Source organism: Vespula vulgaris, chromosome 7 (genome assembly GCF_905475345.1).
Source record: "Vespula vulgaris chromosome 7, iyVesVulg1.1, whole genome shotgun sequence".
Lineage (NCBI taxonomy): Eukaryota > Metazoa > Arthropoda > Insecta > Hymenoptera > Vespidae > Vespula > Vespula vulgaris.
Genome location: NC_066592.1, coordinates 7,964,482 through 7,992,203, shown reverse-complemented (window position 1 = coordinate 7,992,203; position 27,722 = coordinate 7,964,482). Strand labels below are relative to the sequence as shown.

At 34.3% G+C, this 27,722-nt stretch overlaps 3 protein-coding genes across 8 annotated transcripts in view; 1 reads left to right on the top strand and 2 right to left on the bottom strand.

The window, feature by feature from the left end:
- LOC127065421 (uncharacterized) overlaps positions 1-9,693 on the bottom strand; it is a 160,079-nt gene extending 150,386 nt beyond the window's left edge. Inside the window, exon 1 of one of the 2 annotated variants that reach the window (XM_050997737.1) lies at positions 9,218-9,693. Coding sequence is in view for 1 of the 2 variants with exons in the window: in XM_050997736.1 (XP_050853693.1) it covers positions 8,118-8,132 (15 nt within the window). In the remaining variant the exon portion in view is untranslated. Of the gene's footprint in view, positions 1-8,117; positions 8,731-9,217 lie in introns of those variants that run through there. The other variant, XM_050997736.1, reaches the window with a different exon arrangement.
- Positions 9,694-10,458: 765 nt separating this feature from the next.
- LOC127065430 (uncharacterized) lies at positions 10,459-24,001 on the bottom strand. 3 transcript variants are annotated; one of them, XM_050997756.1, is made up of 6 exons: positions 23,664-23,998; positions 23,289-23,440; positions 20,211-20,322; positions 16,418-16,534; positions 14,926-15,428; positions 10,459-14,681 (listed from the first exon to the last, which is right to left on the bottom strand). In XM_050997756.1, exons 3-6 carry the CDS (start codon positions 20,319-20,321, stop codon positions 14,114-14,116), a joined length of 1,299 nt encoding a protein of 432 aa, XP_050853713.1. In that variant the 5' UTR covers position 20,322; positions 23,289-23,440; positions 23,664-23,998; the 3' UTR covers positions 10,459-14,113. The 3 variants fall into 3 exon arrangements, with proteins under 3 accessions (XP_050853713.1, XP_050853716.1, XP_050853715.1); XM_050997759.1 differs by lacking the exon at positions 20,211-20,322 and having other exon boundaries at positions 23,664-24,001; XM_050997758.1 differs by lacking the exons at positions 23,289-23,440; positions 23,664-23,998 and having other exon boundaries at positions 20,201-20,322.
- A 496-nt stretch (positions 24,002-24,497) lies between these two features.
- Positions 24,498-27,691, top strand: LOC127065436 (transmembrane protein 230). 3 transcript variants are annotated; one of them, XM_050997772.1, is made up of 5 exons: positions 24,498-25,232; positions 25,322-26,509; positions 26,712-26,821; positions 27,021-27,143; positions 27,314-27,691. In XM_050997772.1, exons 3-5 carry the CDS (start codon positions 26,732-26,734, stop codon positions 27,449-27,451), a joined length of 351 nt encoding a protein of 116 aa, XP_050853729.1. In that variant the 5' UTR covers positions 24,498-25,232; positions 25,322-26,509; positions 26,712-26,731; the 3' UTR covers positions 27,452-27,691. The 3 variants fall into 3 exon arrangements, with proteins under 3 accessions (XP_050853729.1, XP_050853727.1, XP_050853728.1); XM_050997770.1 differs by lacking the exon at positions 25,322-26,509 and having other exon boundaries at positions 24,499-25,232; XM_050997771.1 differs by lacking the exon at positions 24,498-25,232 and having other exon boundaries at positions 25,254-26,509.
- Positions 27,692-27,722: the final 31 nt, after the last annotated feature.

The window sequence follows — 27,722 nt, the reverse complement described above, 5'->3', positions numbered from 1 at the left end:
GAGAGAAAGAGAGAGAGAGAGAGAGAGAAAATCGTTTCGAATCAACGAACGAAGGATTCAGGCTGACGTCGTTAATATTTACGAACGTTGACACTGAACCCTGATACAAAAGATCGTAGATAATGGGGAGAATGTAAAGTCGACGAGGGTGAATACTATATATATATATATATATATATATATATATATATATATATGTATGTATGTATGTATGTATGTATGTATGTATGTATGTATGTATATATATATAAAGAGAAAGAGAGATAGACAGACAAATAGATACATAGATGAATAGATGGATAGATAGATGGATATATTAGATAGATAAATAAATAGTATTCATTAATATTTATGATAATTTTGAGAAACGATATAATAATAAAATTATTAATGTAGACTGGGATTACGATATTATACAAAGTGGTTGTAGCGGTTCTAGCGAAAAAGATAAATACTACTAAATTACAAACTAATTAACGCAAGTGCAGAGTTTAAAAAGGGGAAAAGAAGAGAGAGGAAAGAGAGAAAAAAGAAAGAAAAAAGAAAAAAGAAAGAAAGAGGGAAAAAGAAAAGAAAAGAAAAAAGGAGTAATAAAAAGAAATTGTTATATCACTAAAACGGAAGTACGACATGAATACGAAGTGAGTACGTACAAAGTAAATAACATGCCCCTCGTATAATTACTCCATGTTCCTAAAACCCACACACTACAAACTACAAACTACGTTGCTATAAGCGCGTCTGATCTAATAATTGCTATTTAAAACTTAATGCATCGAACTAACGAAGTGAGCCTAACTACCACGGAGAAAAGCGCGAGACTCAGTGTACAAAGGAAAAAGAAAAAAACAATATATATATATATACATATATACACATGTATGTATGTATGTATGTATGTATGTATACACGCGTGCACGTTGTATATAAGAAAAAAAACAAAAAGAATAAAAAAAGAAAATAGTAGTAGTAGTAGTAGTAATAGTAGTAGCAGTAGTAATAATAGTAATAGTAATAATAATAATAATAATAATAATAATAATAATAATAATAATAATAATAATAATAATAATAATAATGTAATTTACTTTAATTTAATTAAATTTAAATTTAATTCAATTCAACTAACGAAGCTCGTTCTCGCCAGATTTAATCGTGAAAGAAAAAGAAAAGAAAAGAAAAGAAAAGAAAAGAAAAGGAGAAAAGGAAAAGAGAGAAATAGAAGAAACGCGAGATATTAAAATACATAAATAAATAACAAACAATAATAAAGCAAAACAATTGAAAGATATGGAAAGATAGTAAGATAAACAATGTAGAAGAAGACATAAATAAACGTCACTCTCGAGAACGATTTTACTAACAAATCATTCCCGTGCACAAAACGGAAGATAAACTTTTATCGTCGACGTAGCATCGCTTTTGACGGCGATCAAAATACATTTTCTGTAATCGCCCTACTTTATCGAGTTCTGTTCGTTCTGCTCGTTCGTTCGTTCGTTCGTTCGCGCGCTTTTTTTTTCTTTTTGTCGAGCTAGCACACGCACACACTCTTTATCTTAGAATTTCGTTGGAAATACGCCGGTAAGGGGCTTACGTGGTGCACACAATGGATCGTCTTTAGTGGGTTTGGGAACACATTCTCGAGAACGTAGAGCCCACCATCCGTGTGCTAGTCGATCGAGCACCTGCCACGTTTGGTTTGTTGAATTTAGTCGTGCTGTACGTGACTCACACATATGAACATATTATACGTTTATACAAGCAGTCCCAACTACCGACTACCAAAGTAAATTTTGATATATTCTACGCGTATACGTATACGTATATGTATACGATGCTATACAACAAATATCAATTTTACCGTAGAAATATTTTATAACGCGATGCATTTATCTACGATAACGAAACAAAAATAACGTAACGATAAAATTATAAAAATGTAAAAAGAGAGAGAGAGAGAGAGAGAGAGGGGGGAGATATGTTCGATATTATTAAGAACGAAAGCTCGTTCGTTTCGTTTCTTTAAATCGAAAAGAAATTGATATATTCTACGTGGACACGTAAACGCAAACACAAATACAAATTTTTCCAGTAGAAATACTTTATGACGTGATTCATGTATCTACGATAACAAAACAAAAATAACGTAGCAATAACATTTTTTCGAATTAGAAAGCAAAAAAAGAAAAAAAAGAAGGAAAGAAAATAAGAAAAAAGAAAGAAAGAAAAATGGAGTATTCGAACAATTAAAAACGAAAGCACGCTTGTTTCTCTTGAAATCGGTAGGAAATTGATATATTCTACATGCACACGTAACACATACCCGTGCAAACACAAATAGAAAATTTTTCCAATAGAAATACTTCATAACGTGATGCATGTAAGTATATCTGCGATAACAAAACAAAAATAATGTGACGATAAAATTTTTTCATTATTGCAAAATGAAAAGGAAAAAAAAAAGAAAAAAAAAAAGAAAAAAAAAGAAAGAAAAAAGGAAAGAAGAAAAGAAAATTAGAAAAATTCAGAACATTTCTCAGATCGAATCGGGAAGAAATAATGGATAAAAGTAAATAAAACCGAAGTAACGAGATAAGTTATGCGAACGTATCTCGACTATTTAATGCACGATGCGACGACACGACGACGACGACGACGACGACGACGAAGACGACGACGACTACGACGATTACTGCTTTACTATTATACATGTACACATGCGCGCGAGCGTACGTACATGTGTCTGTATGCACGTGCATATATGTATGTAGGAAACTTCAAGTGGGCACTCGACTGTCCGTGTGCATTAAATCCACGGACCTATCTCGAAGATATACATACATATGTATGTATATACATTGCAAATACGAACGTGAATACGGAAATTTAACTTTCTAACCTCAAATACAAGTCGGTCAGAAAATATCAAAATTTCAATGAAAATATATAAACATCAGTGGGGAAAATTATTCAATTAATTTTGCGTAGAAATCATATATTATATATCTACGTATTAAACAATATTTCGGAATAATAATAATGATTATAGTAATAATTATATTAATAATAATGATGATGATGATGATGATGATAATGATAATATTAATATTAATAATAATAATAATAACGGTAATATAATTAATACGGTAAAAGTGTAACGCGTGCATAATCAGGTCAAGAACGAGTTGGCGAAACGTTGAAAAACATGAAAGAACGGTTTTCTTTGTCTTTTTTCTTTTTCTCTCTCTTTTTTTCTTCTTTCAGGTTAACAAATCGTACTATAATAGAACCAATTAAAAGCGATGGAAAGAGAGAAGAGTGGGAGGGTGCGGAGAGGTTTATATAAAAGAAAATTATTCGATACGCATTGAGTATCTAATATCTGCGTGGTCACGATCGATCCACTGCACTCTCTCTCTCTCTCTCTCTCTCTCTCTCTCTCCCTCTCTCTCTCTCTCTCTCTCTCTTTCTCTCTCTCTTTGTGTACGTGTATGTATATACATATGTACATATGTATGACTTATATATGTGTAAGTACGTACGTACATGTTTGTATGCATACGTTACGTATGCGTATAAAAGAACAACACGATCCTCTTGTAATTTTAATAATGTCGATTTGTAAAGTCTTTGAAGCATAAGTTTTATAAACATGAGAAAGAGAGAGAGAAAGAGAGAACGACAAAGTATAATAAAATGTTTAACCACTATAATGATCGATTACTTTCTAAAGAATAATTCAAGCTATAATGCATTTAGTATAGTTATTAGAACAGATCAAACGTTGTATTTGTGCTTCCAATCACATTATACATACCTACATACATATATACATATGTACATACATACGTACATACATAGATAGATATATACATAGATACATATATATAAGCATATATATATATATATATATATATATATATATATATACACATTTATGATACGTGCGTGCGGGAGTGCGTGCGTGCGTCCACACATTAACTAATCACACGTACACACGCTACTTCGATTGTACGTTCGTGTTTAGCACGTAGCCGCGTTACGATCTACGAGTACGACAATTCACGACGACACAACGACGACGATAACGTCTCCTACCAAGTATTTACATGTTTTCATAACAAACCTAACCTTAGCGTGGGCGCTCGCGCGATCGCTCAATACAACACGACGACGACGACACGACGACGACGACGACGACGACGACCATCTCAAAATAATCTCAAATTTCTCTCTACGCACGTTTTTATCATCTCCAATAACGTTATTACCTTACAAACGAAGTCGTTTCTTTTTTTCTTTTCCTTTTTTTCTTCGCAGAGCCGTTCGAAATTATTTCGACGCCGGCCATTATGCGCGATAACCTTATCGAATGTTTTTACAAATATGTCCATTAAATGTAAAAAGAAAAAAAGAATAGAAACGAAATATATATATATACACATACGTACATATATAATAATTATAAAAACGTAAACGAAATTTTTCCACTTTTCCCTTTCTTTTTCACTCTTATTCGAGAATTAAGATTCCGGGTTAAAAGAGAAAAGAAGAGAAAAGAAAAGAAAAAAGGAAAGAAAAATAAAAAAAAAAAAAAGAAATTAATTCGTAACGTGGGAGATGAGAAAGAAGAAAAATGGCCAACAATAAGACGTCTCGTAGTCACGACGAAAAAAGAAAAGGAATAAAAATAAAGGAGAAAAGAAAAAAGAGGGGAGAAAAAAGGGAAAAAAGAAAAAAGACAGCGAGATGGAAAGAGAAAGGGGAACGGAGGGAGGTAAGGAGGGCGGAAAAGGAAAAAGGACAAAAAAGGAAAAAAAGAGAAAAAAAGGAGAAGAAGAAAAAAGAAGAAGAAAAAAAAAAGAAATACGATTCGTCGAACGGACATGGATGATTCGACGATGCGACTCGTATACTTTTGTAAAGGAAAACAGAGAGGGGAATCCTTAGAATCTCTAGTCGAGAGCAATAACGTCTGCGAACAACCAAGACTCTTCTTTACTCTCTCACTCTCTCACTCTTTCACTCTCTCTCTCTGTCTTTCTCTCTATCTCTCTATCTCTGTCTTTCTCTCTCTTCTTCTCAGTTTCTCCATCTTTCTCTCTCTCGTTTCCTTTTCGTTCTCAAACGACTCAGCGTGAAGAGGATGGAGAACGGGATGAGAAAGAGATAGATAGATAGATAGATAGACAGATAGATAGATAGATAGATAGTGAAGGATATATATATATATATATATAGTAGAGAAAAGGAGAAGGATGAAACAGTAGAGAAGGATGAAGTGTCCCACAGAAAGAGAAAGAGAGAGAGAGAGAGAATGAAGAGAGATAATACATTGTGCCTATTACACGTACAGTCTGTCGTGTTAAGATAACAAAAACTGACACTTCTCGTTTCGTTCGTGATACGATAATTAGTCACCGTGACTCGCGACCCCGCATTATCGATTTAATTCTCGAACACTTTCAATTCGCCAAACGCTCTGGTAGGAAAGAGAAAAGGAAAAAGAAAGAGAAAGAGAAATAGAAATAGAAAGAAAGAGAGAGGTGAAATGGCGTGGGTTGGGATAGGTAGAGAAGGAGGGGGACTGGGCTGACGCCACTAGAGACAAGTTAAACGAAAAGGGAGAAGGGAAAGGGGAAAAGAGGGATAACACGAACAAAAAAAAATGAAAGAAAAAAGAAAAAAGAGAGAGAGAGAGAGAGAGAAAAAGGAAAAAGAGACGAGAAAAAAATATAACCAAACTTCCGCCAATGGATATATACATATATACATACATATATACATATATATATATATACATATATACATACTCGTAATACTCGACTCGACTCGACTCGACTCGACTCGACTCGACTCGACTCGGTGGCCTGTATAGAACGATAATAATCGTGGATCCAAAATGTCGACGGGCTCGTTCGAGTCTAAACAGTATGAGCATAATATTCGTAGAAGTGAGAGAAGAAGCGTGCGTAAAAGAGAGAGAGAGAAAGAGAGAGAGAGAGAGAGAGCAAGAAGAGAAGAAAGATAAAAGATAAAGACAAAAAAAAAGTCAAGAAAAGGAAAAAGAAAAACGAAAAGAGAAAAAAAAATACGTTGACTCCAGCAGGCCGGTTGACTATGTTTCTTCCACGAAATGCTTTAAAATCATCTCTTTTCACGCCCGGCCAAACTCATCCTTGAAGCATGCCCGAAAGCGACAGAACTGGCACGATTTTGCATCGCGTGTCAAAAGATAATCTTTCCTGGTCGTAATAACAACGGGACCACTTATCGATTCAAACTCGAATGTGTGTGCACAAATAACTTTGCTTTCCTTTTCTTTTCTTTTCTTTTTTATCTCTCTTTTTCTCTTTCTCTCTCACTCTCTTCCAATCTTCTTCTATTGCTTACTCTTCTGTTTCTTATTTCTTTATCTACTTATCTATTTCTTTTCTTTTTTACCGACATCTTTTTATTGTTGCGCGCGAATATACCACAAATATATATATATATATATACACATATATTACATATATATGTATATATACTTTATATATATATACATACACAAGTATGTATACATATAGACATATATATAATCTATTCGATATTGTTGCGCGCGAACGTTCTAACACACACACACACACACACACACACACACACATATAGACAAACATGTTACTGTACACACACGTATATAATCTATTCGATATTGTTGCGCGCGAACGCATCATACACACGGATACGCGCGCGCGCGCAATGTAATATATTCGACCGATACGAATATTCTACAATGCGGGAGAAAAAAATGGGGGAAAAAATGTAAAAAAAAAAGAAAATAAAAGAAAAACAAAGAAAAGAAAAGAGAGAAATAGAGAGAAAGAAGGAAAGAGAGAAAAAAAATAGAACGGTTTCTCGTCAAATCGTCGTTAAGACAATACGCGTAGAGGTGGCTGTGTTAAATCGGGTTAAGGCACATCTATAAATATCTCTCAGTGACTTTAGAGCGAGAGAGAACGAAAGAGTGGGGAATGAGTAAGAGAAAGAAAGAAAGAGAGAGAGAGAGAGAGAGAGAGAGAAAGAGATAGAAGCAGTAAGAGCGAAGAAGCGAGTGCGAGAGAAACGATAGACGTGGAGAAAGATGAAAAGACAGAGAAAGAGAGAAAGAGAGAGAGAGAGAGAGTGACAGAGAGATAAGGATGGATTCGCGAAGCCAAAAGAGAGAAAGATAGAGAGCGAAAGGGAGAACGCAAGAACGATGGGGATAAATACGAAAGTGAGGAGGATGAAACGATGTGGAAAGAACGTGGTAGGGAGAGAATGAGAGAAAGAGAAGTAACCAGTCCGTCTAATAGTATCGCACATTGAAGATACACACAATGGCATTCGTTGCCAGATGTCTAACTACACACCATCGTCTCCCCTCTACTATTCCCTCTGCCCCTTCCACGAACACATCGCAACGCTGTCACTTCTGCATTACGGTCGAAAGAGTAGTACGACGAGGCGAGTATATCTCGCGTCTCGCGTTGGATGGATTAAAATAAGCGAATACGAACCGAGAGAGAGAGAGAGAAAGGGAAAGAGAAAAAGAGATAGAAAGAAAAGGAAAGAAAGAAGGAAAGAAAGAAAGAAAGAAAGAGAGAGAAATAGAAAAGAAAAATACAAAATGGAAGAAATATGAGGACGGTTTTTACGAGAGCGGGAAAGAGAAAAAGAAGATAAACCGGGGGGAGGTAGGGGAGGGGGAATGAAAAAAAAAGATAAACACAAGTGAATTAATAGAAAATAATTCCCACCGCGAACGTAAGATACACAGCAAAACAAGAGCACATAGATATACACTCACATAAACATGAGAAGTATACACAGAGATAGATAGGTAGATAGGTAGATAGATAGATAGATGGATAGATAGATATAGAGAGAGAGAGAGAGAGAGAGAGAGAGAGAGAGAGAGAGAGAGAGAGAGAGAGAGAGAGAGAGAGAGAGACAGAGAGAGGGATAAAGAGAGATAGAGAGAGAGAGAGAAAGAGAGAGAGCGCGCGCGAAAGAGAGATAGATAGAGAGCGCGCGCACGCGTTCACAATTTACACAGCATTTCCCCAGTGAAGACTATCTTTTTCACTCACCTCTATCTTATCCATTTCTTAGCTTCGCGTACGTCACTCACTGTTCTCACAGTCATTTAGGATCCTTTAGAACAAACACACACTGTCGACACATAGCGCGATATATATATGTATGTATATATATATATGTATGTATATATATATGTATATATATATATAAATATATATATATATAGACAAGCCACGGGTGTGCGTGTATCGAGACGATATAGGTTTGACGCGCGCGGACCAGCGACTCACGGTGCGGCGCACGCCGCTGTCCCATCAAGACTACTTTGTATTTACTCTAATTATGTGACGTCACGGATACACTGCTCGCCCCACCAGCGAACGACGGAGTCGCACGAAGCTGGCCGAGCATTGCCGAGCATGGCCGAGGGCGACGCGCATGGCGCGCTCTTCCACCAGTCACCTGTCGTCTCGCTTCCTTCTCGTTTCCTTCTAACATGAACGGGGAGCTCAAGCTCGGTGAACGATCGAGCGCACTCCCAGTAGTGTTTCTCCTCTTCGACTGTACGCTCTCTGGCATCTCCTACTTCTCTTATATTTTTCGTCGTCGTTGTATCGTCGTTGTCATCGTCATCGATTAAATGAATACAAACTCACCTATTTCTTTCTTTCTTTCTGTTTCTCTCTCTCTCTCTCTCTCTCTCTCTCTCGCTCATTCTTTCTCTCTCTCTCTCTCTCTCTCTCTCTCTCTCTCTCTCTCTCTGTCTCTCTTTTCCTTTAATTAGAAAGATGCGGATTGTGACTTAATCGTTTATATCCTCGGATAATTTATACCTCGCATATATTGTACTTTATCTGCGTTAAAGCCTTCGTTCAAGTTAAAAATGAGAAAAAAATTTGGATGTCGTGCCTCGACGATTTACGAACGACGTCTTTGGTGCTGTTGTTATTGTTGTTATGTTGTGCGATACAACTACGTAATTACGCCGTTCACGATAATTTTACTCTCTCGTGTTACTCTACTACGCGTATGATATTTATTTACGTATATATATATTTACATACGATTATATGTATACACACGCATATTCCCTTCGTTGGATCCTTCAATGTCTTTTTTTCGAAGGTAAAATAATATTATTAGTACTTACTTGTTCGTCGTCAGCTTATTCCTCGTCGTTGTTTTAGAATCGATCGATCGGTGCTTGCATATCGAATTTTATTTAATGCGAACGCGTTGTACAGTGCGCATAGCTGTCTCTTCGCGTATTTCGACATAACACGATGGGATAAAAATTCTCGAATCAACGTTAAGTTATTGAAAACTAACCTAAAAAGAATTCTCCTTGGTAAGCGCTTTCGTCGTTTCGAAATAGTTACCGACGCGCCCTCTTTACGTAGACAAATTATTTTGTTATCTCACTCGAAAAATAAACGTGTTTACTTACGTACATATAATTATATGAGTCACACAAGTACATATATAAATATATGTGATAACGTTTTGAATAATGTACCACGTGAATCATCGTTTTAAATCAAATATCTTACGAAAACGAAGGGAAATATGTTAGCGCGACGAAATTTGACGACTCGAAATGAGAAATGTTTCGTCGAAATGATAAATGTTCAATTATCGATCGAACGTTTTCACCGACGACTTTTAATATCGTTGATATATATTTATTATTTGACGTTTATGACCGGTTTATACTTTCACATTGGAAGAAGGAGACACAAAGCGCGATTATCCAGAGAAATATTATCAACCGGAAATTAAACTGACATCGTGGCTTGTAGATGGTTTATTGTTACTCCTTTTGGCATTAGATCGTAAGTGAAAGATAGGTTAATAGTGTGTCGGAAGTACAATATCTATTCGCTTACCAAACTACATGTTGTTGTGCAAGCACGAGAAAGCGGTGGTGATTAGGGTTCGCTTTTATGCGCGCCATTTTCTTTTCTTTTCTTTTCTTTTCTTTTATCTTTTCTTTTTTCATACGCGTTTTCTCGACCCGATTTAACGATCGTCCCAACATGTCAAGTCTCTAAAAATTGTCTCCCTAGCTCCCAATATCTCCCACCCTATTTCTCACCCTCACCCTTTTCTATTTTTTTTCTGCAACGTATCAGCACGTTCCTTCGATCGAAATCACACGCTTAAAAACGAACGAAACATTGTACAACAATCGAACGCATAATAAACGAATTTGTAAGGTCATAATTTTTTCTTACTTTTCTTACTTTCTCTTCCTTTCTTCTTTTTATTATTTCTCTCCTTCCTTATTTTATTACGTCCCGTTTCGTTCTTTTTTTTTTGTTTTGTTTTGGTTGTTTTATTTCTTTTTTTTTTTTTTTTGGTTCACTCGTAAAAAAAGAGGTAGTATCTGCATATTTTTCTTCAATTATTTATTACTCAAAGCACTACTTCTGTATCAATTTCCACGATGTCTCAGCTTATGTTCTTCTTCTTCTTTTTTTTGTGTTTTTTTTTCTTTTTAATTAATATTAATATTATTGTTAATTATTAATTATTATAATTATAATTATTATTATTTCCGGACGCAGTGGGTTAGATTAATTGTATGCGTACAAATCATGTTACCTAAAAGATACCTCGCATCATTCCAGACAGAAGAATCCTATTGCGACAAAGGGTAGAGCTGTTCTGTGAAGATAGTGGAGAAGATAGAAACAGAGATAGAGTAAATGTCTTGTTTCTTTTTCTTTTTTTTTGTTCTTTTACTTTTTGTTCTTTTTTTGTTTTCTTTCTCTTTGAATGTAATCGCATTGTGCAAGTGTGCATATCTGTATACTTGTACGTGTGTATGCATTATCTGTCTGTATTTTGTACGTATGTATGTGTGTATGTACGTATTTTTGTCTGATATGTGTGTGTGTGTGTGTGTGTGTGTGTGTGTGTGTGTGTGTGTGTGTGTGTAGAACAGGTAAGTGTTGAAGAAAATATAACGTGGATGCCGCTTTCCGACCTTCGTAGGCCTGATTTACCAGAGACACCGATTAGGCTAAGGCTAGCGGATTTAAAGTGAAGGCTGAGACGAGAAAGTTAATCGTAGTAATTAATTAATTCGTTGTCGCATTCGCATAATCCACAAAATACGCTTTCGAACGAATACAATATCCGTTTTCTCGCAATAATAACGAGTTCATCACGTAGATTGTTGTTATTGTTGTCGTTACTGTTGTTGTTGTGATTGTTTGTTGTTGTTACAGATATTTCAAATGATTCCGCAGATAGATTTGGAAAATTGAAAATTGGAAAGTTTCCGCGCGATAAATCAATGCGCCGAACGTGTCAAATTGTAAACGCATTTTGTGCGTAAATATAATCAATTAAGTGTCTTTGGAAATATCTCGGATAAAAGCTTAAGCGAGTTAGACAAAGATTCGTAGAATCCAACCGTAGATACAACCGAGACAGATACTACGTGATAATTACGAGAAACTCGTTTTTCTATTTTAAGTTTCTTTTTCCTCTTTTTTTCCTTTCTTTCTTTCTTTCTTTCTTTCTTTCTTATTTCATATATCACCATATTCCAAGATATTTAGTAACATGTGCATAAAGTATACGTATATGTAAATCCGTCGTAAAGGCGGAATTGTGTGCAAGAGCGAAGAGAAAAAGTACAAAAAAAAAAAAAAGAAAACAGGAATGAAAAGAGAGAAAAACAGAAAAAGAAGAAGGAAGAATAAATCGCGTTTTTTTCTCGATTGTAATTGACACGATCTTATAACGACGATAATCAAAGTCTCTCGTAATTATCAATTCCTTCTTTCTCGAACGTGCTCGCGAATTCCATCTCGAAAAAAAATCTTGATACCGTGTTTTTCTCTTAATTCATTAGTTTTCTCCATACATATATATACATATATATATATACATTTATATATATATATGTGTATATCTTATATATAAGCATATGTCGCGACATACATTATCGTCGATACGAATGGAATTTACGTGGCATTTCGTTCGCTAACACAATGAGCGATTTCTTTGTCTAGATAAAGTTCTTCGGTACCACGACCAGAGCGGAAGTGGAATTGGGTAAAGTATCACAGCTGGCCCCCCCTTACGGAGACATCGAAAATCAAAAATAAAGGAGGGATTTTCAAGGGGGACCTTGAAGGAGTCTTTTAGACAGTCCCCTCGGCTCCCTCCGTTCCCTCCTGATTTCTCATCAATTTTCTTTCTTCTATTTTCTTTTTTCTTTTTTTTCCCCTTTTTCTTCTTTTTTTTTTTCTTTTTTCTTCTTTTTTCCTTTACAATTCCGTCCACCATACTCGATAAATGACTATATTGTATTGTATCTTGTAGACAAAATTATACAAGTTGCAGCTATCTATGGTCATAAGGAACTCGAAGGATAGAGCCGAGGCGTCCAAGACTCCGTTTGCGCGGTATTTATATATATATATGTATGTATATATATATATATATAAATATATATTTATAATATGCTCTATCAATAATAATATTAATCCTATGGTCGCCGCAAATTAATATTATTATCATTAGTCGTCGCTCGCTATTTACTTCGCTGCGAGGGTGCACCGAGCTAATCTCGATACTCGAGTATCGTTCAATGGAGACTTAATTGTCATTGTCACGATTTGACAAAAGAATAAATAATGTAAGTTACAACGTCGATACGTTCTCGAGCTCGTCTTTAGTACGTTACATATGTGTGCGAAAATTCTTCCTATGCTACAAAAGAGTTTGGTTGTATCAGCCGATATAAAATTATATATATATATATATCTATACATAGACATACATATATATAATATATATACATATATAATTTTATATAATTATCTCTCTGTCGGTCGATTGGGGAACTCAAATCGCTCGCGCTCGCGCCAATGCCGTGCAAAAGCGATCGTTCTATAATTAGTTATCTATTTACTTTATTCTTTTTTTTTTTTAATCTTTCTTTCTTTCTTTTTTGTCTTTTTTTTCTTTTTTCCTTTTTTGGTTTTATTTATAATTTCTAATATCGGTTGCACCGACACAGCGAATCGAATCTATTTCGTAATGTTAAAGGGAAGCGTATCGTGATCGCGCGAGGTTCTTTTTTTTACTAACATTTATCTCTATTTTATATATAATTAAAATAAGAACGCAAAATAATAAAATGTAAAATAAAAAAAATTATAATCACAGATCAATACCCGTGCGAGTTTTCGAAGATTACCACATGTGTGGTTCTTTTCTTTTTTGCGTCAACTATAAAATAAAACTATGTAATATATATACATATACATATACATATTACATTAATATATATATATACATATTCTGATCTTAATTCGTATTCCTCGTTCAACGATGCGATATTACGATACTGTAAATTTTTCTATATCACTGTGTATTACTTCGTCGATGTTATCATATAAAGATGTTAAAAAAACTAAGAACAGGTTTTACAATCGTCGATACCTTTACACAGATTTTTATTTTATCTTCTAAGACTTTCCTCGTAAGAATTTGATATGAAAAATCGTCGTATATGACGTACATATATACGCAAGTACGCACGCATTTTGAAACCTCGCGCGAGCTCGGTGCGGAAACGCGGAAATTTCATAAAATATCTCTTTATTTTTTTCTTTATCTCGTCGTACCGATTACTCGAAGAGGACGTCATTGGTATGTTAAAAAGACTTAATAACGTGTTCGTTCCTACCTAATTAAAAATAAATAAATATTACAATGAATAATCTCGAAATATATAAATAGGATTTCAATACTGATCTGACGAAAAATTTACAAAGAAAAAGGAAAACGAAACGAAACGAAAGAAAAGAAAAGAAAAGAACAAAGATATCTCTTAAATTAATAAACGAACACATTATATTTTATCCGCGTTTATCCCGCGTGCCGTCTTAACCACAAAACGGAATGATCTTCGAGTAAATAAGAACGACAAGAGGCGTGGACTGTTAATTTTTTTTCTGTTTCGTTTTTCTTTCTTATTTTTTGTTTTGTTTTGTTATTTCCTTTTCAATCGTAAACAACAGATCTAATCGTCGTTGTTCGCGACATCCGTTCCACCATCACCTTCGTTGCTATCGTCAACGTTCGGCGCTCCTTCGGTGTCCTCGACAACGACGACATCTTTTTGTTTTTCATTTTCACCTTCTTTCTCTTCAGTAACCTCTATCCTTTCCTCTTGTTCTTCGATAGGTTCAAGAATTTCCTCGTCCCGAGCATAACTCTCATCTTCCGGTTCCTCTACAACGACTTCAGCTTCCTCGTTAGAGTCCGAACCACCTTCTCGTATCGTTTCTTCACCCTCGGCCTCTTGTACTTCGGTTGACGCAACACTGTTATCCTCATCGCCACGAAGGGCTGCTATAACCCTTTGTTCAACGTTCAGTTGTCTAACCGCATTTTCCAGATTCTCCCTGAGTATATTGCTAGCTTCGTTTTCCGTCTCTTGCCACGACAACGGCGTGAATATCATACGAACTGTTTGAAATAGCTTCCTAAAACCTAATTTCTTGTACAAGCTCTGGCTGGCCTCGTTTTCCGGACGTATAACTACGAACGGATTGTAACCCCTTTCGGCTACGCGCTTCGTCAGGTACCTACAAAAGGTTTTTTCGAGAAAAAAAAGAAAGAAAAAAAAGAAAAGAAAAGGAAAAAAAAAGAAAAGAGAAATAGAAAAATTGTATTCTCCGTATCAATAACAACACTTTCTTTTTCTTTCTTTCTTTTTTTTTTTTTTTTTGTTAAAATTAATTAATAATTATCAATTCGTCAAATGGAATAAATTTTCGATTGATTATATCGATGGACCGATTTAATTTCTATTTAAATAATTACTCTTACCTTGCTAATTTTGTCCCGTAACCTTTCCTACGATACTCGGGCTTGGTTTGCATCGAGAACATAGCACCGTAATACGACTGCACCATCCAAGCGGCTAAACTCTCCTTGCAGAATACACCGCCGGCAGGTAAGGTCTTGATCAATCGTAAAAAGACCTCATGACTTTCTATGTCGTTAGCGGGATATAGCTCGTAAATTCCTTCAGCATGTTCGGCCTTCAATGGTAATACTTGAACGTCCGGATCACTCTCCTCTTCCGATTCCTCGTTTTGATCCAAAAGAAGTGGATCTTCGCAAGCCCAAACATCGACGATCACCATGTCGACGTTACCGGTATTCTTATAGAATTCTACCAGTTTATTAGCGATGTTTATGTGAACGAAATTAATGTAAAGAGGCCTTGACCAGTCGATCAGTATATCCTCGTCACGCAATAGATAAAGTTGTTCCAGTTGATCGTTAGGACAGAAAACCCCTACGCTTTCATAGACCAAACCATGCGGCTGAAAAATAATATATTTAAACGTTAATAAAATTATTCCTTTTTAGTAATATGGTAAAGAACCTTGATAGTGAGTTAGCAGACTTTTTTGGCTCCGGAATGTCTGCTTAGAAAGAGAAAGAAAGAAGACGGAGAAAGAAAAAGAGAGAGTTGGACACTCGAAGGAGTAATTACTGAGAGAGCAAATATAATTCAAGATAAAATTAACGGTTGTCAACGGTGGTTGGATAGAAGATCGAGGTGAAAGTAGAAGAGAGAGAGAGAGAGAGAGAGAGAGAGAGAGAGAGGAAAGACAAATTCGAGGACGAAGTAAAAATTTGGCGAAGGGCCAATTGTGAATATGGGCCAATCCTTGTGTACCCTAACTCCTACTCAACCTATTCCTCCCTCCTCTCTCTCTCTCTCTCTTTCTCTCTCTCGACTTCTATTTCTTTCTCTCTATCTCTTTCTATTTCTCTCCGACTGTCTATTTCTCTTTTAAAATACGTCGTTTCCAGACACAATCCAAAGCGAACTAGTAAAACGGCATTGAATGCCCGTTTTCACAGTGTTTGTCTTATTGCATCGTTGTTATAGATATGTATATTCAATCAAGGATGTCATCGCTTTACAATTTACAATTGAAATTGCATCGTCCTTGCTTAAATCGGTTTCTACTTCACGACGTAAGGATATAAGAGCATATGTCAGGAAAGAAACGAAATTTATAACACGCTAGCAAACGTCTTTCTTTTTTCTTTTTACTTTTTACTTTTTTTTTTTTTTTTTTTTGGAAGAATGCACGAAACTCGAACGATATTATCATTTGATGGGCTCGTGTTTGTATCATTTATATGCGTATTTCTTTTTTTCTATTTCCTTTTTCGTAATCTCATACGATTTTTCATAAACGATGCACGAGCGAAAGAATTTTGACAATGATTCGTACGTACGTTTTGTGTGTGTGTATGTGTGTAAATATAAAAGAAAGAAAATTTTGTTTAAACTTACAGAAAGTGTCATTCCTGGGAAGTGCAGACATATTTGTACGTTCGGCCATTCGTTTGGCACATAAAAATAGAATTCCCATACTTTGTCCTTCATGTAGGTCAACAGTGTTTGATGGAACTGCAAAACGAAAGACGATTGTTAAGGATAGAAAAAAGAAAAGGAAGACAAAAAAAACTCATTGAATCGTACAAAAGAATGTCATTTCACTTTAAACGCATAACAGTTATGATATTTCAAATTAAATTGAATTGATCCTGTAATTAATTCGACGAGTAAAACGCAAGAATGCGAATAATCAAAATAAAAGAGCTAAGAAAGATATTTAACGAAGATGTAAATAAAACGGATTTGGCCGAAGGCGATGACTTAAGACACGTTAAATCTTAAAATAACCAACACGTGTTTAACGTATCCAATATTGTCCACGTGTACCAACAATATATGAATTATTTTATGAAATAATCTTCTTTTTACTCGATCCTTGACATCGATCGATAAGAAAAGAATAGTAGTATATTATATAAATGTAAAACGAGCTAAAAAACTTTATTACGATCATCAATTTGTAAATGGATAAAAATGAAAATAATTGACGAGGCAATTTTAATAACTATACGAAAAAAGAAAATATTGCATATATCATATTTCATTATATATAATATGAGATATAATTATTCAATTATTTTCTATTACATATCTATTACATATCACTTGGAAATATTTCTTTTATTTTCAATTAAGTTAATATAATTCGATAACATTATACTTATTTCATTATGTAGAAACACGATCATTAATAATCTATGCATAAAAAAAAGCAAAAAAAAAAAGAAAGAAAAAAGAATAAAACTTCTATTTATTTTACGTAGATACACGTACGCGTGCGTATACACGTAGGCTCACATAAACTCACATGCACTGACACATTGATACAGTTAATGCCCTAGTATAAGAGACTATTAAATACGACAGCCAGCAATATTATCAAATTTATTACCAATCACGCTTCATTATATGCGAGTAAAATTCGACGAGCCTGACATTCATATAAAATTTGGTTTTCGTGTATAATAACGAATAAGAAATAAGATTTTTATCGCGTATCTTTTTCTCTTCTTCTTTTTCTTTCTTTTTTTCTTCCCAAATTTCTTTTTTTTTTTCTCTTTTATTTTGTTACTTCTTTCTTTTTTTTCTATTTTTCGAGAATCGATACACACACTTCCAAATGAATTAAATCGTCATGATAGATGAAATAGTTAACCGCAAAGCTCAACCGTATTTTCGTCTCGATCGTATTACGTCCGTTTAATTTTTATCCTGGAAATAAATCGGGAGTTCGTATCCTCGCGACATGCGAGAGGGATATTCAAGGGTCAAGGTCGTACGGAAGCAGGCAAGCCTTCGCTTTTACGTTCTCGCAACGGTCGAATCGATGGACTTTAGAACGGACCAAACCCATCATTGAAAGTCTACAACTTTCGAGAGAAACATTTCAAAATTCATCTAATTCAACGATCCAAACTTTTTCGTTTTATTTTATAAACTCTCCAAAGTCTAATATTAAATATATGTTAATTATTTATATATATGTTAATTGGTTCTAACGATGAACTAATAACGCGTATTTCTTTTTCTTTTTTTTTCTGCTTTTTCTCTTTCAAAAAATTGCGCAAATACGCAATTGGCTAACGATCTATTACGGTAAATAAATAAATAAATATATATATATATACATATATGTGTATATATATATGTATACCTAATTCTCTTTTTACACGATTATTTTTCTTCTTTTTTTTTTTCTTATACGATTTCGAAATAACAGTTTAGAAAACAAGAGAATATTTAAGTGATTTCTTTTTCTCTTTAATTAATCTTCTGTCAATGAAGAATTAGATGTTTATGAGGAAGAGTCAACAAAATGATGATGCATACGTATAACAAGAGAGATAGAGAGAGAAAGAGAGTCTCTTAATGTAACCAATTAAAAATTGAATGTCCACTTAAAAGAAGCAAAAAGTCATTCGTAATAGATTTTTTCCAAGTCATCCTTTATAATAATATCGAATTTGTTAAATCGCAATAAAATAAGCAAAGGCCGGCTTCATAAAGATATATAAATTTTGCACGTGACAGATTGTTATACGCGACAATTATACACGTTCTTCGTCGTCCGTAACAATAATAAAAAAAAAAAAAAAGAAAAGAAAAAAGAATGAAAAAAAATAAATAAATAAAAAATAAAATAAAATAAACGAATAAAGGAAAGAAAGAAAGAAAGAAAGAAAGAAAGAAAGAAAGAAAGAAAGAAAAAAAAATAGGAAAGAAAGATAAATTTACATTCCCACGGATATTATACGATCGTATGTAACCGCGCCAATTATTGTCGTGCCAATTATTAAAAGTTTCCGTGAAAAATTGAGATGGATTTTGGACGATACTGTGAATCGCTTACGTCAACGGGTTACGCTTGGTCTGGAATTAAAAGGAGTGAATCGATCGACGAACCGTATATGTATGAATAGTGAAAGAATCCGGAAACGGTGAACTTTAATGGATACTCATGAAGATTCTTCCTTCTGACGCTTTGTCGTTGGAGTGTTGCGTTCCAAGTCGCTTTAAATCGTTTTGCTGTGGTGGCATTGCGAATATTTTAAATGACAGAGGGAAGAGTTTCGTATATGTACAAATGTATATACGTGTCTACGTATGATGTACGTATGTACGTATATACATACAAATATGTCTGTCCGAAGAAAACGTGCGAGAACAAGAGGAAGGAAACGAAGCCCCGATATAAGTGGGAGAGATCCGAATCTTTCGAAAGGAGCGTGTTGCGCAGGTGAATATTAAGCCGAACTGGCTAAAGTCGAGGTCGCGAGATCGGCACTGCGGCGATTCGCGAATAGAGGAGAGCCGCGTGCGAGAGCATGACCCTGACCTTGGACTCTCTCTTTCTCTCTCTTTTTCTTTCTCTCTTTCTCTCTTTCTCTCTTTTTCTTTCACGACTCCTTGGTACCGTAAGTCTACCTCTATGTTACGCTAAGAACGCGTCGTGTCGTGTCGTGTCGTGTCGTGTCGTGTCGCGTCGCTTCGCCGTCGGTCTTTCTAACATGATGAGAACGTTGATAGACATGTACGTAGCTTTTCATGGACACGAACAAGTAGTTAAGACATGTTCGTGTGTATATATGTATCTATGTATATACATGTACGTATGTACATATGTAGACATGGTAAATGTAGATTTAGATCACCGTAGTGTGCGTATCACGCATGACCTTGAACCTGACCTAACCTAACGGTTGACATTTCGAGTAGATTACAACGATGCAGTTAACTCGTTATACTTTTAGGGCGGGGTAAACACACGTCGTTGTTACCTTTCCGTCAAAAAAAAAAAAAAAAAAAAGAAAGAAAAAAAAGAGAGAGAGAAAGAGAGAAAAAAGAAAAGAAAAGAACCAAGAAAGAAAGAAAGAGACAAACAAATTCGCAAGAGCCGATAGAAAAATTGTGATCCTCGTAAAATGATTTGATACTCTTCGGAATCTTTTCGACTTTCTTTTCTTTTTGTTTTTCATTGCTTTCGTGTCTTTTTCACGAAATCCATTTTCCTGAACGCTAACAGCGAGGAGCGATACTTTAAAAGTAGACTCTCTCTATATATCCTTCTGGAAGTAATTACGTTCGACATTCTTTTCTTCGACGATGAGATCGATCATGATGTATCCTTATCCTCCATCTGAAGTAGAGATATATATATATATTGTGACGTATACGCACACGCACACACCTTCAACGAGAGGGGCAAGTGTTTTCCAAGGAAGTCGAGAAGCTCCGGCTGCTCTTCCTCCGTAAGCAGACGAAAATTACGACCTCGTTTCACTACTTTCGGGCACTCCATACTGAAATGAAGAATAACGGGATAATTGAGCTTTCAAATTATATATCATTCTTCCATCTTGATTAAGTGATTTTGTAATATCGTTCAAATTCAAACCGAACAGTGGTTTTTGTACTCGTGAATCGAATGAATTACATTTACCAAGAAAGTCTTTCAATTCATTACGGTATCATCGTTTGGATTGAAAAATAAAAATCAAGCCGTACGTTTTCTTATTCAAATTTGAATTGATCTAATTCACGATGCGTAGCACCCATTTGTACCGAGCAATTTTCTTATTACTTCTGTCGAATAAAATCAAATCTTCTCTATTTATTCGAATCGGTATTTTGAAACATTTTTAATAAGTGAATGTTCGGTATTCGTAAATAAAAATATCGATACGTAATATAAGTGATCGAGTATTACAACGATTAACGCTAAAAACTGTTAGTATTTCAATGAAAATATAAGTCCAGTAATAATTCGTCGGTATTTTAAATATATACGGTCAGTATTTATAATAAACCTAGACGCGACCCAGACGTAGCCCCGACACTTAATTATTTATACCGACCACTTATATTACAGAAAGAAAGAGAAAGAAAGAAAGAAAGAAAGAAAGATGGAAAAGAATAATTATCGTTGATTAAATAAAAGAATACTTGACCATACGATTTTCATTTATAGAAAATATACATTTATACCTCACGTTCATTTTATGTACTCGTGTATGTAGGATAATAATAGGGTGATAAAGATTTAAAGAAAGTACACGAACCCGATTTGCGATTTGAAATAAACTTCGTGATAATAAATACGCAGAAAAGAAAAAAAGAAAAAAGAAAGAAAAGAAACAGACAAACGATCTAACGAATTAGCAAACTACTATGGTTATATGGGATAAAGAAAATATAAATAAAAATATCTTTTTCGATCGACAACGTCGACGACAGTCCTTTTTGACCCTTATGACTAACACGATAAACATTGATAATCACGACCTTTAACGCGATAAGAAACAAAATATGAAACAAAGCACGAATGAAAACACGATCGTACTCATGCGATGTTCGCCGGCACGTACGCACGCATCAAATCATTTACTCAGCACACGCCTGTAAGTACGCATGTAAGTACCTATATATATCAATCTTATTTCTTATAATACTTTCCCTTTTGCATACGCATTATTTAAAGCTGCTTGAGTAGCACAGTTTGCATATGATCAGATACACGTGGGTTAACGTACGCATCGATAAAGACTACCATTCATTCGAACTCGAAGAAATGTTTTTGTTCGTTACGATAAATCCTACAAATGATTTCACAATGACGTAACTCCAAGCTATCGTGAATACTTTCATTACGATCGTTCACATTTATAAAATCGAAATTGATTTCACATAATTCTAACCAAAAGTGAAAATTGTTATTATACGCTCTCTATTGTAATCAAAAGCGAAAAGCGTTATTACATATGGATAATACTTTCTTCTTTTTTCTTTTTCTTTTCTTTTCTCTGAATTTCAAAAGTATAATATCGTTATTTTTTTAATAGATAAAACAATGGAAATGTAATAATTTTTCTTTTCTATTTAACTAGGATTTTCAGCGGATTCTACATTTTTTTTTCAAACTTTCTCATTATTTGTTATCGTCGTCGTCGTCGTCGTCATCGTAATGATTATTAAAGTTAAGTCGATTTCTATAGAGTTCGATCGTGTTATATGGGTCATTGTAGACTTTGTGAAACAGATTCAGCAGTAGCAGTTGGTCTAAGGTTTCCAATTTACCGACTATCCACGAGTCGTGGGGATATAATGTGGAAATAATACGCATAGTTTTACAGTCGATACTCTTCCTTGTAATTTATATTAATACAAGAAAAAAAAAATGTTTATCACATAAAATCGATATTAGAATGATCAGAAACGTCAACGTAACTTCGCTAGGCTATAGGAAAAATAAATTATGGTATCGATTAATTCGTCTGCCTCGTTGTACGATATTAACGGATAGTTTAAAAATTTATCGTAATCATTGTCAACAGGTATTGCACAGGATCTATATTAACGCAAATAACATATATGGAACATGAAATTTAATCTCGTAACGTAACAACAATTAATTGTAATAAATACTCAATCAATCGTAAGGTATGTAAAAATATATTAATTGAAATAACATTTGAAATAATTAATAATCATGATGGAATTAGCAATCGAAGGTAATTAATTTTTATCAGATTTCTATCTACGTCTAATTTGTATTATTGTCAACATATAGATATAAAAAAGAAAAAAGAGAAAAGAAGAAGAGAGTAATATTAGAGCCGTATTATAATTTATAAGATTCCTCGATAAGACCTTTTCTAAGTTTTAAAGTATTACGACAGATAGCTTTAATACCATAATCCAAAGACATCCCCTCGATGTCACAACAACGAAGCACTATGCTTTCCGATCGCATACCTTCATCCTTTTGAAAAGCCGCGCGCGCGCGCGTTTTATTTGATCTCTTTGTAACACTTGTGTGTTAAGAATAATAATAACAGTAATAATAATAATATTAATAATAATAACATTAATAATAAAAATAATGATAACGATAACGATAATAAAAATAATAGCGTTAGAATAACAAAAATAACAACAACAACAACAACAACAACAACAACAACAACAACAACAACAATAATAATAATAATAATAAAAGAGAAGAAAAAATAGATAAAAAGGAAGCGAATCTTGTCTCTTCGTGTACGTGAAACATTCAGATCGATATAGAAGAAGATGAAATTATTACGTGGCGTTCGATTGACCCGGGAAATCGTCGAATAATTTTATCTTCCTCATTCACTGCTTAACACGAACGATATCTTTGAGTTATACGGCCAATGAAATACACTTCTTCTTCTTCTTTTTTTTTTTTTTCTTTTTTCCTATAAGAAAAGTAAGCGTGTATATGTATGTACTATCGATTTACCTGAATGAGCGGGGACGGTCTACGGAGGTGCCACACTAAAGCAGGCGAAGCACCACGAAGCACCGACGGCACGCGAACGAGTAAGAGATTCGAAGATACGTGTAATGATCCTGAACGTTCGCGATCGATCGATCCCCTTTCAAGGAACGTTCCTACGAAAGGATAAGAAAAAAAAAAGAACTTGTATCACAAAGCGACTCTTCTGTTCTTTCAAAGACAAAAAGACAGAATGAGAGAGAGAGAAAGAGAGAGAGAAATATATACGTATGTATGTATATATATATATATATATATATATATATATATATTATATATATGTATATATATATATATAAAGAGAAAAAGAGAAAGAGAAAGAGAGAGAGAGAGCAGTACAGTGGTGACACGTCGAGGGCGAGACTGATCGCGGGCCTGTTGTCAAGGGGTTGTTTCAACGGAGGCACCCGCCCTCGCCGCCCCCTAAACCCGCACTGCCGCCCCTGGCTCACCGCCATCCTCCGAGCACTGTCCGTTGTACGGGTCGTCCTGGCGCATGCGTTTCCTTCTCAACAGTGTCGTATTTATCTCGCGAAACACCCTTTAGAATCACTTTTTTTTCTTTTACCTAAAACGAAATGTATGGTAGAAAGTAAGTCGTTAAAAAGACAGATGTAATATAACACTTCACACTTGTTTAAATGAATTCTACGATTACGTTCTAACGTGAAATATGGATTTCGTTTTTTTACACGTATATATACATATATATATATATATATATATATATATATATATATATATTTATATAATTTGATACGTCATAAAATCCAATCGAACCATCGTCGACCGGTCAATGATCTCAAAATTACAATTTTATTAATACATAGTAACTAGCGTAACGTTACCCCATCAATCGTTCGCACGATTTCATATTCTACCTAGATGGACTTCGATATCTATCGTTTTATCTATTTTTTTCTTTTTCTTTTTTAATTAATCGTCCAATATAATTTATAATCTATAAAGCATATTTCATATCCCTTCGTAACGACCGATATTCTTCAGGCTCTAGTTTCTTCAAGAGAAAAGTAGAGAAATATCGGAATACTTGTTAGTTTCGAATAGAGATAAGTCACGTGTTTATATGGTTCGTTCGCACCCTATATATAGCTTCGTTTCGGGTATACGTATCCTAGGGTGAATCAGAATCCGTTCGGTGCGGCACGATGCGACGGTTATGCGTCGTGGTTCTTCTCTGCAATCAGCCGGCACTGCCGTTCACAGCCTCCGCACCGTTAGACGACCCTTCTCGCAGATCGATTCCAGCGAAATTAGTGGAAGGACGGACGCGATTTTTCGCTTATTTTCGTTTGCTATATACGTAGTCGTTAATCGTATCTATTTAAGGTTCTCACGCGTTATGAAGGAACGTTGAGGACCGCATATTTCGAAGAGCCCCGTTGAAGTGCTTTTTCCTTCAAGGGATTTCGATCAAGGACGAATTCGAAGATAACACCTTTCGAGGATCGTTGATCGGCTTACGAGAACAAGCATCTGTAAAAGAAATATAACTGTGAGAAAGAGAGAGGGAGAGAGGGGGAGAGAGAGAGAGAGAGAGAGAGAGAGAGGACGATACATTTGCATCTTTAAACGATTAATTGAAATCTTTCGAATTTACTTGTAGTATACGATCGTTGAAATTTCTCGAATTAGGTCAAAGTTCTTTTAAGAAGTCTATTTCTATCTGAGAGATTTGTTGGTAATAAACGAGAAAGAGAGAGAAAAGTTGGAAAAAGAATTTGATTATTTTGACTTACGTATATAACGACGATTTATATAGCTATTTCAAAAAGGAACGTGTTTATTTGATAACATCGATTTACGTGCCGCTCGAAGAAGAACGATACTTGATTCATTTTGATTAAATACTAGGCTTCAATATGTGGAAGAGCTGCGCCAAGAAAGGTATATGTCTTCTGCCATTTTTAAATAATTGAAGGGTATTACTCGTAGAAAACACTCGGAAGTGTATCGGAAATCTAATTCTTTTTTAGAAGGAAGAAACAAAACTTATTCGAGGAACGACGAGGACGTAACGATGGTGATACCATCTTTTAACGCTATTAGTAACTTTTTACATTAACGAAATATATGTACTCAAAATCTAATTCTCATGTCGTATTCCCATTGTCGCTTAAAAGGTTATGCGATAGAAAAGAAAAAAGGAAAGAAAATTGAAAACACATTTTCTTTCTTTTTTACTCTTTTCGATTCTGACACTTACAGTGTTTTCTACAAACGCTCTTCGATTGTTAAATAACACGAATACGTTATATTATTTTGGAAGATGACGATCGTGTTAATTAGCGCGAAGATTGCTTGAAATAGCTCGTAAAATATTTCAAGAGTAACTTCAAACGATTCAATCTCTATTGGATAAGACGTAATAATTTCAACTTACAAGATACGACAGTGTCGTTGATCGTTACATTTCGTAGACCATAACGACGTTGACATTCTTCGATGAAACAACGTTACGTCAAATTCCCGCTCGTTAGTTTCGAATGTTACGAAGGTGGCAGCACCAGTATTGGTGTTACACAATCGCCATCTGTCAACGCAATTCATCGAACGGATAATGTAACGCGAAGATTGAATAATATATATATATATATAATGTATTTGTGTGTGTATATATATATATAAAATTGTAATTTTTCATAGCATTAACAATAACGAAAACATTATTGAATAAAAATAGTTATAAATTTATTAAATCAAATCGTACGAGACATGACGTACAACAAAAGTAGATCGTTAGATTTTTATTGATTTTCGCACATGACTTCTATTGTAATAGTTTTGTAGTAAACGGTACGTTACTATGTATTTTCTTTTAAGAACACAAATACGTTCGCGATTACAGTCTCGACCTGTAAATATTTCATTATCCTTACGTTGACCTCGTTTTTATTATTTCAAAGCTATTTTTTTTTTCTTTTTCTTCCATCATTTCACGATTTCAATAAAACCATGCTATAGTTATTATCGTACAAGGAAAAATCAATTCGTAGAGAATAGAAATGTATTATGCAGTAATGTTTACTCGTCAAAGCCGATTTCACGAAAGGAGTATAATTTTTTATGAACATGGATGATAATCGACAAGCTTTAACTGTGCAATGTGCGTTTTACTACATCATTGACGATCACAAATAAATGGATAGGTCGTTACGAGTTATGTACGTACACATTGGCGATGTTGCGGTAAACGTTTTAATAATATTCTAAATTAGATGTAAAAATTATATTTGATAAGTTTTATATTAGGAAATATTAAAGCTTTTATAAAATTAAATCATATGTACAGAAGCGGTTTAAAGACAACATTAGATTCAATGTTTTGTCAATCATGAAAGAATGATCTTTGGCTTGTCATTATAGAGTTTGTTCATAATGTGAGCATGTCTGGAAAAGAAGGCGGTGGAGATAAACGATTTAACAACGTAGATTATACACTGCTACCTGAAACTGACGACTATGCAGATTCACAGGTAAATGAGTAATGTCTATTCGATTGAGTGGTTTAGGATATTCTAATATTTTCTGTTGGAAGACTTCTGGGAAAAAAGGAAAATAAATAAGTTCACCCGATTAAATGAGTTTACGACTATTGGTTTTGTAAATTAAAATATAACATGTTGAAGGTAATCCAGGTTTACACCTATTAATGTTTAACCATCCCCTTTATAGTTTATGAATCCACCGGCGAAAATACCATGGAAACCCATCTCGTTAGCTGTTATTCTAATTACGGAAGGATTTATTCTGTTCATAATGGCAAGTTTGATCGTATGTGGGTACATTGATGCCAAGGTAAAGTTTCCTTTTATTCGTCTCAATGTTTTATAATAACGATTGTATCGATATAAAAATAATATTTTTACGGATAATTATGTTTACTAGATTATAAATTATAACAAATTATAAAGTATTATTAAAATAGCCTTAACTCTCTTCATACAATCTATTTGCTTCGATTTCAGTATTCTGATCAAATATGGCTGCTGATTTTTATAGGAATAGTGAAGTTTATACCTGGGATTTACCATACGAGACTTGCTATTTTAGCTTATAAAAAAGTACCTGGTTATTTTTTTGAAGATATGACTGAATTTGATTAAGTTAAACATATGTATATAATTATTCACATCCCTACATCTATCTTAACGTATAAACCATGTTTTATATAAAGAAAAATATTATAATCTCATAATGATTTTATCATACTTCTAACGTAATATGAACCATGTTTGATTTTTATATTTTTTTAAATACTTATTTTAAATAAAAAATTCCCTGTACATTTATGTAAACTAAATAATTTCTTTTGCATTGAAGATTAAATCTTATTTTGAGTTAAATCGAGTGTTATTTTAATTACACCATATATCA

What these genes read in the sequence shown, in the direction of transcription:
- LOC127065430 (XM_050997756.1), bottom strand. Translation starts at nt 20,321, where the DNA reads ATGGAGTGCCCGAAAGTAGTGAAACGAGGTCGTAATTTTCGTCTGCTT. An exon ending in TCCCAGGAATGACACTTTCT is followed by an intron (nt 15,429 to 16,417) that starts GTAAGTTTAAAC and finishes ATTATTTTTCAG; the next exon opens with CCGCATGGTTTGGTCTATGA. An exon ending in TACGGGACAAAATTAGCAAG is followed by an intron (nt 14,682 to 14,925) that starts GTAAGAGTAATT and finishes AACCTTTTGTAG; the next exon opens with GTACCTGACGAAGCGCGTAG.
- LOC127065436 (XM_050997770.1), top strand. Translation starts at nt 25,208, where the DNA reads ATGTGGAAGAGCTGCGCCAAGAAAG. An exon ending in ACGACTATGCAGATTCACAG is followed by an intron (nt 26,822 to 27,020) that starts GTAAATGAGTAA and finishes TCCCCTTTATAG; the next exon opens with TTTATGAATCCACCGGCGAA. An exon ending in GTGGGTACATTGATGCCAAG is followed by an intron (nt 27,144 to 27,313) that starts GTAAAGTTTCCT and finishes CTTCGATTTCAG; the next exon opens with TATTCTGATCAAATATGGCT.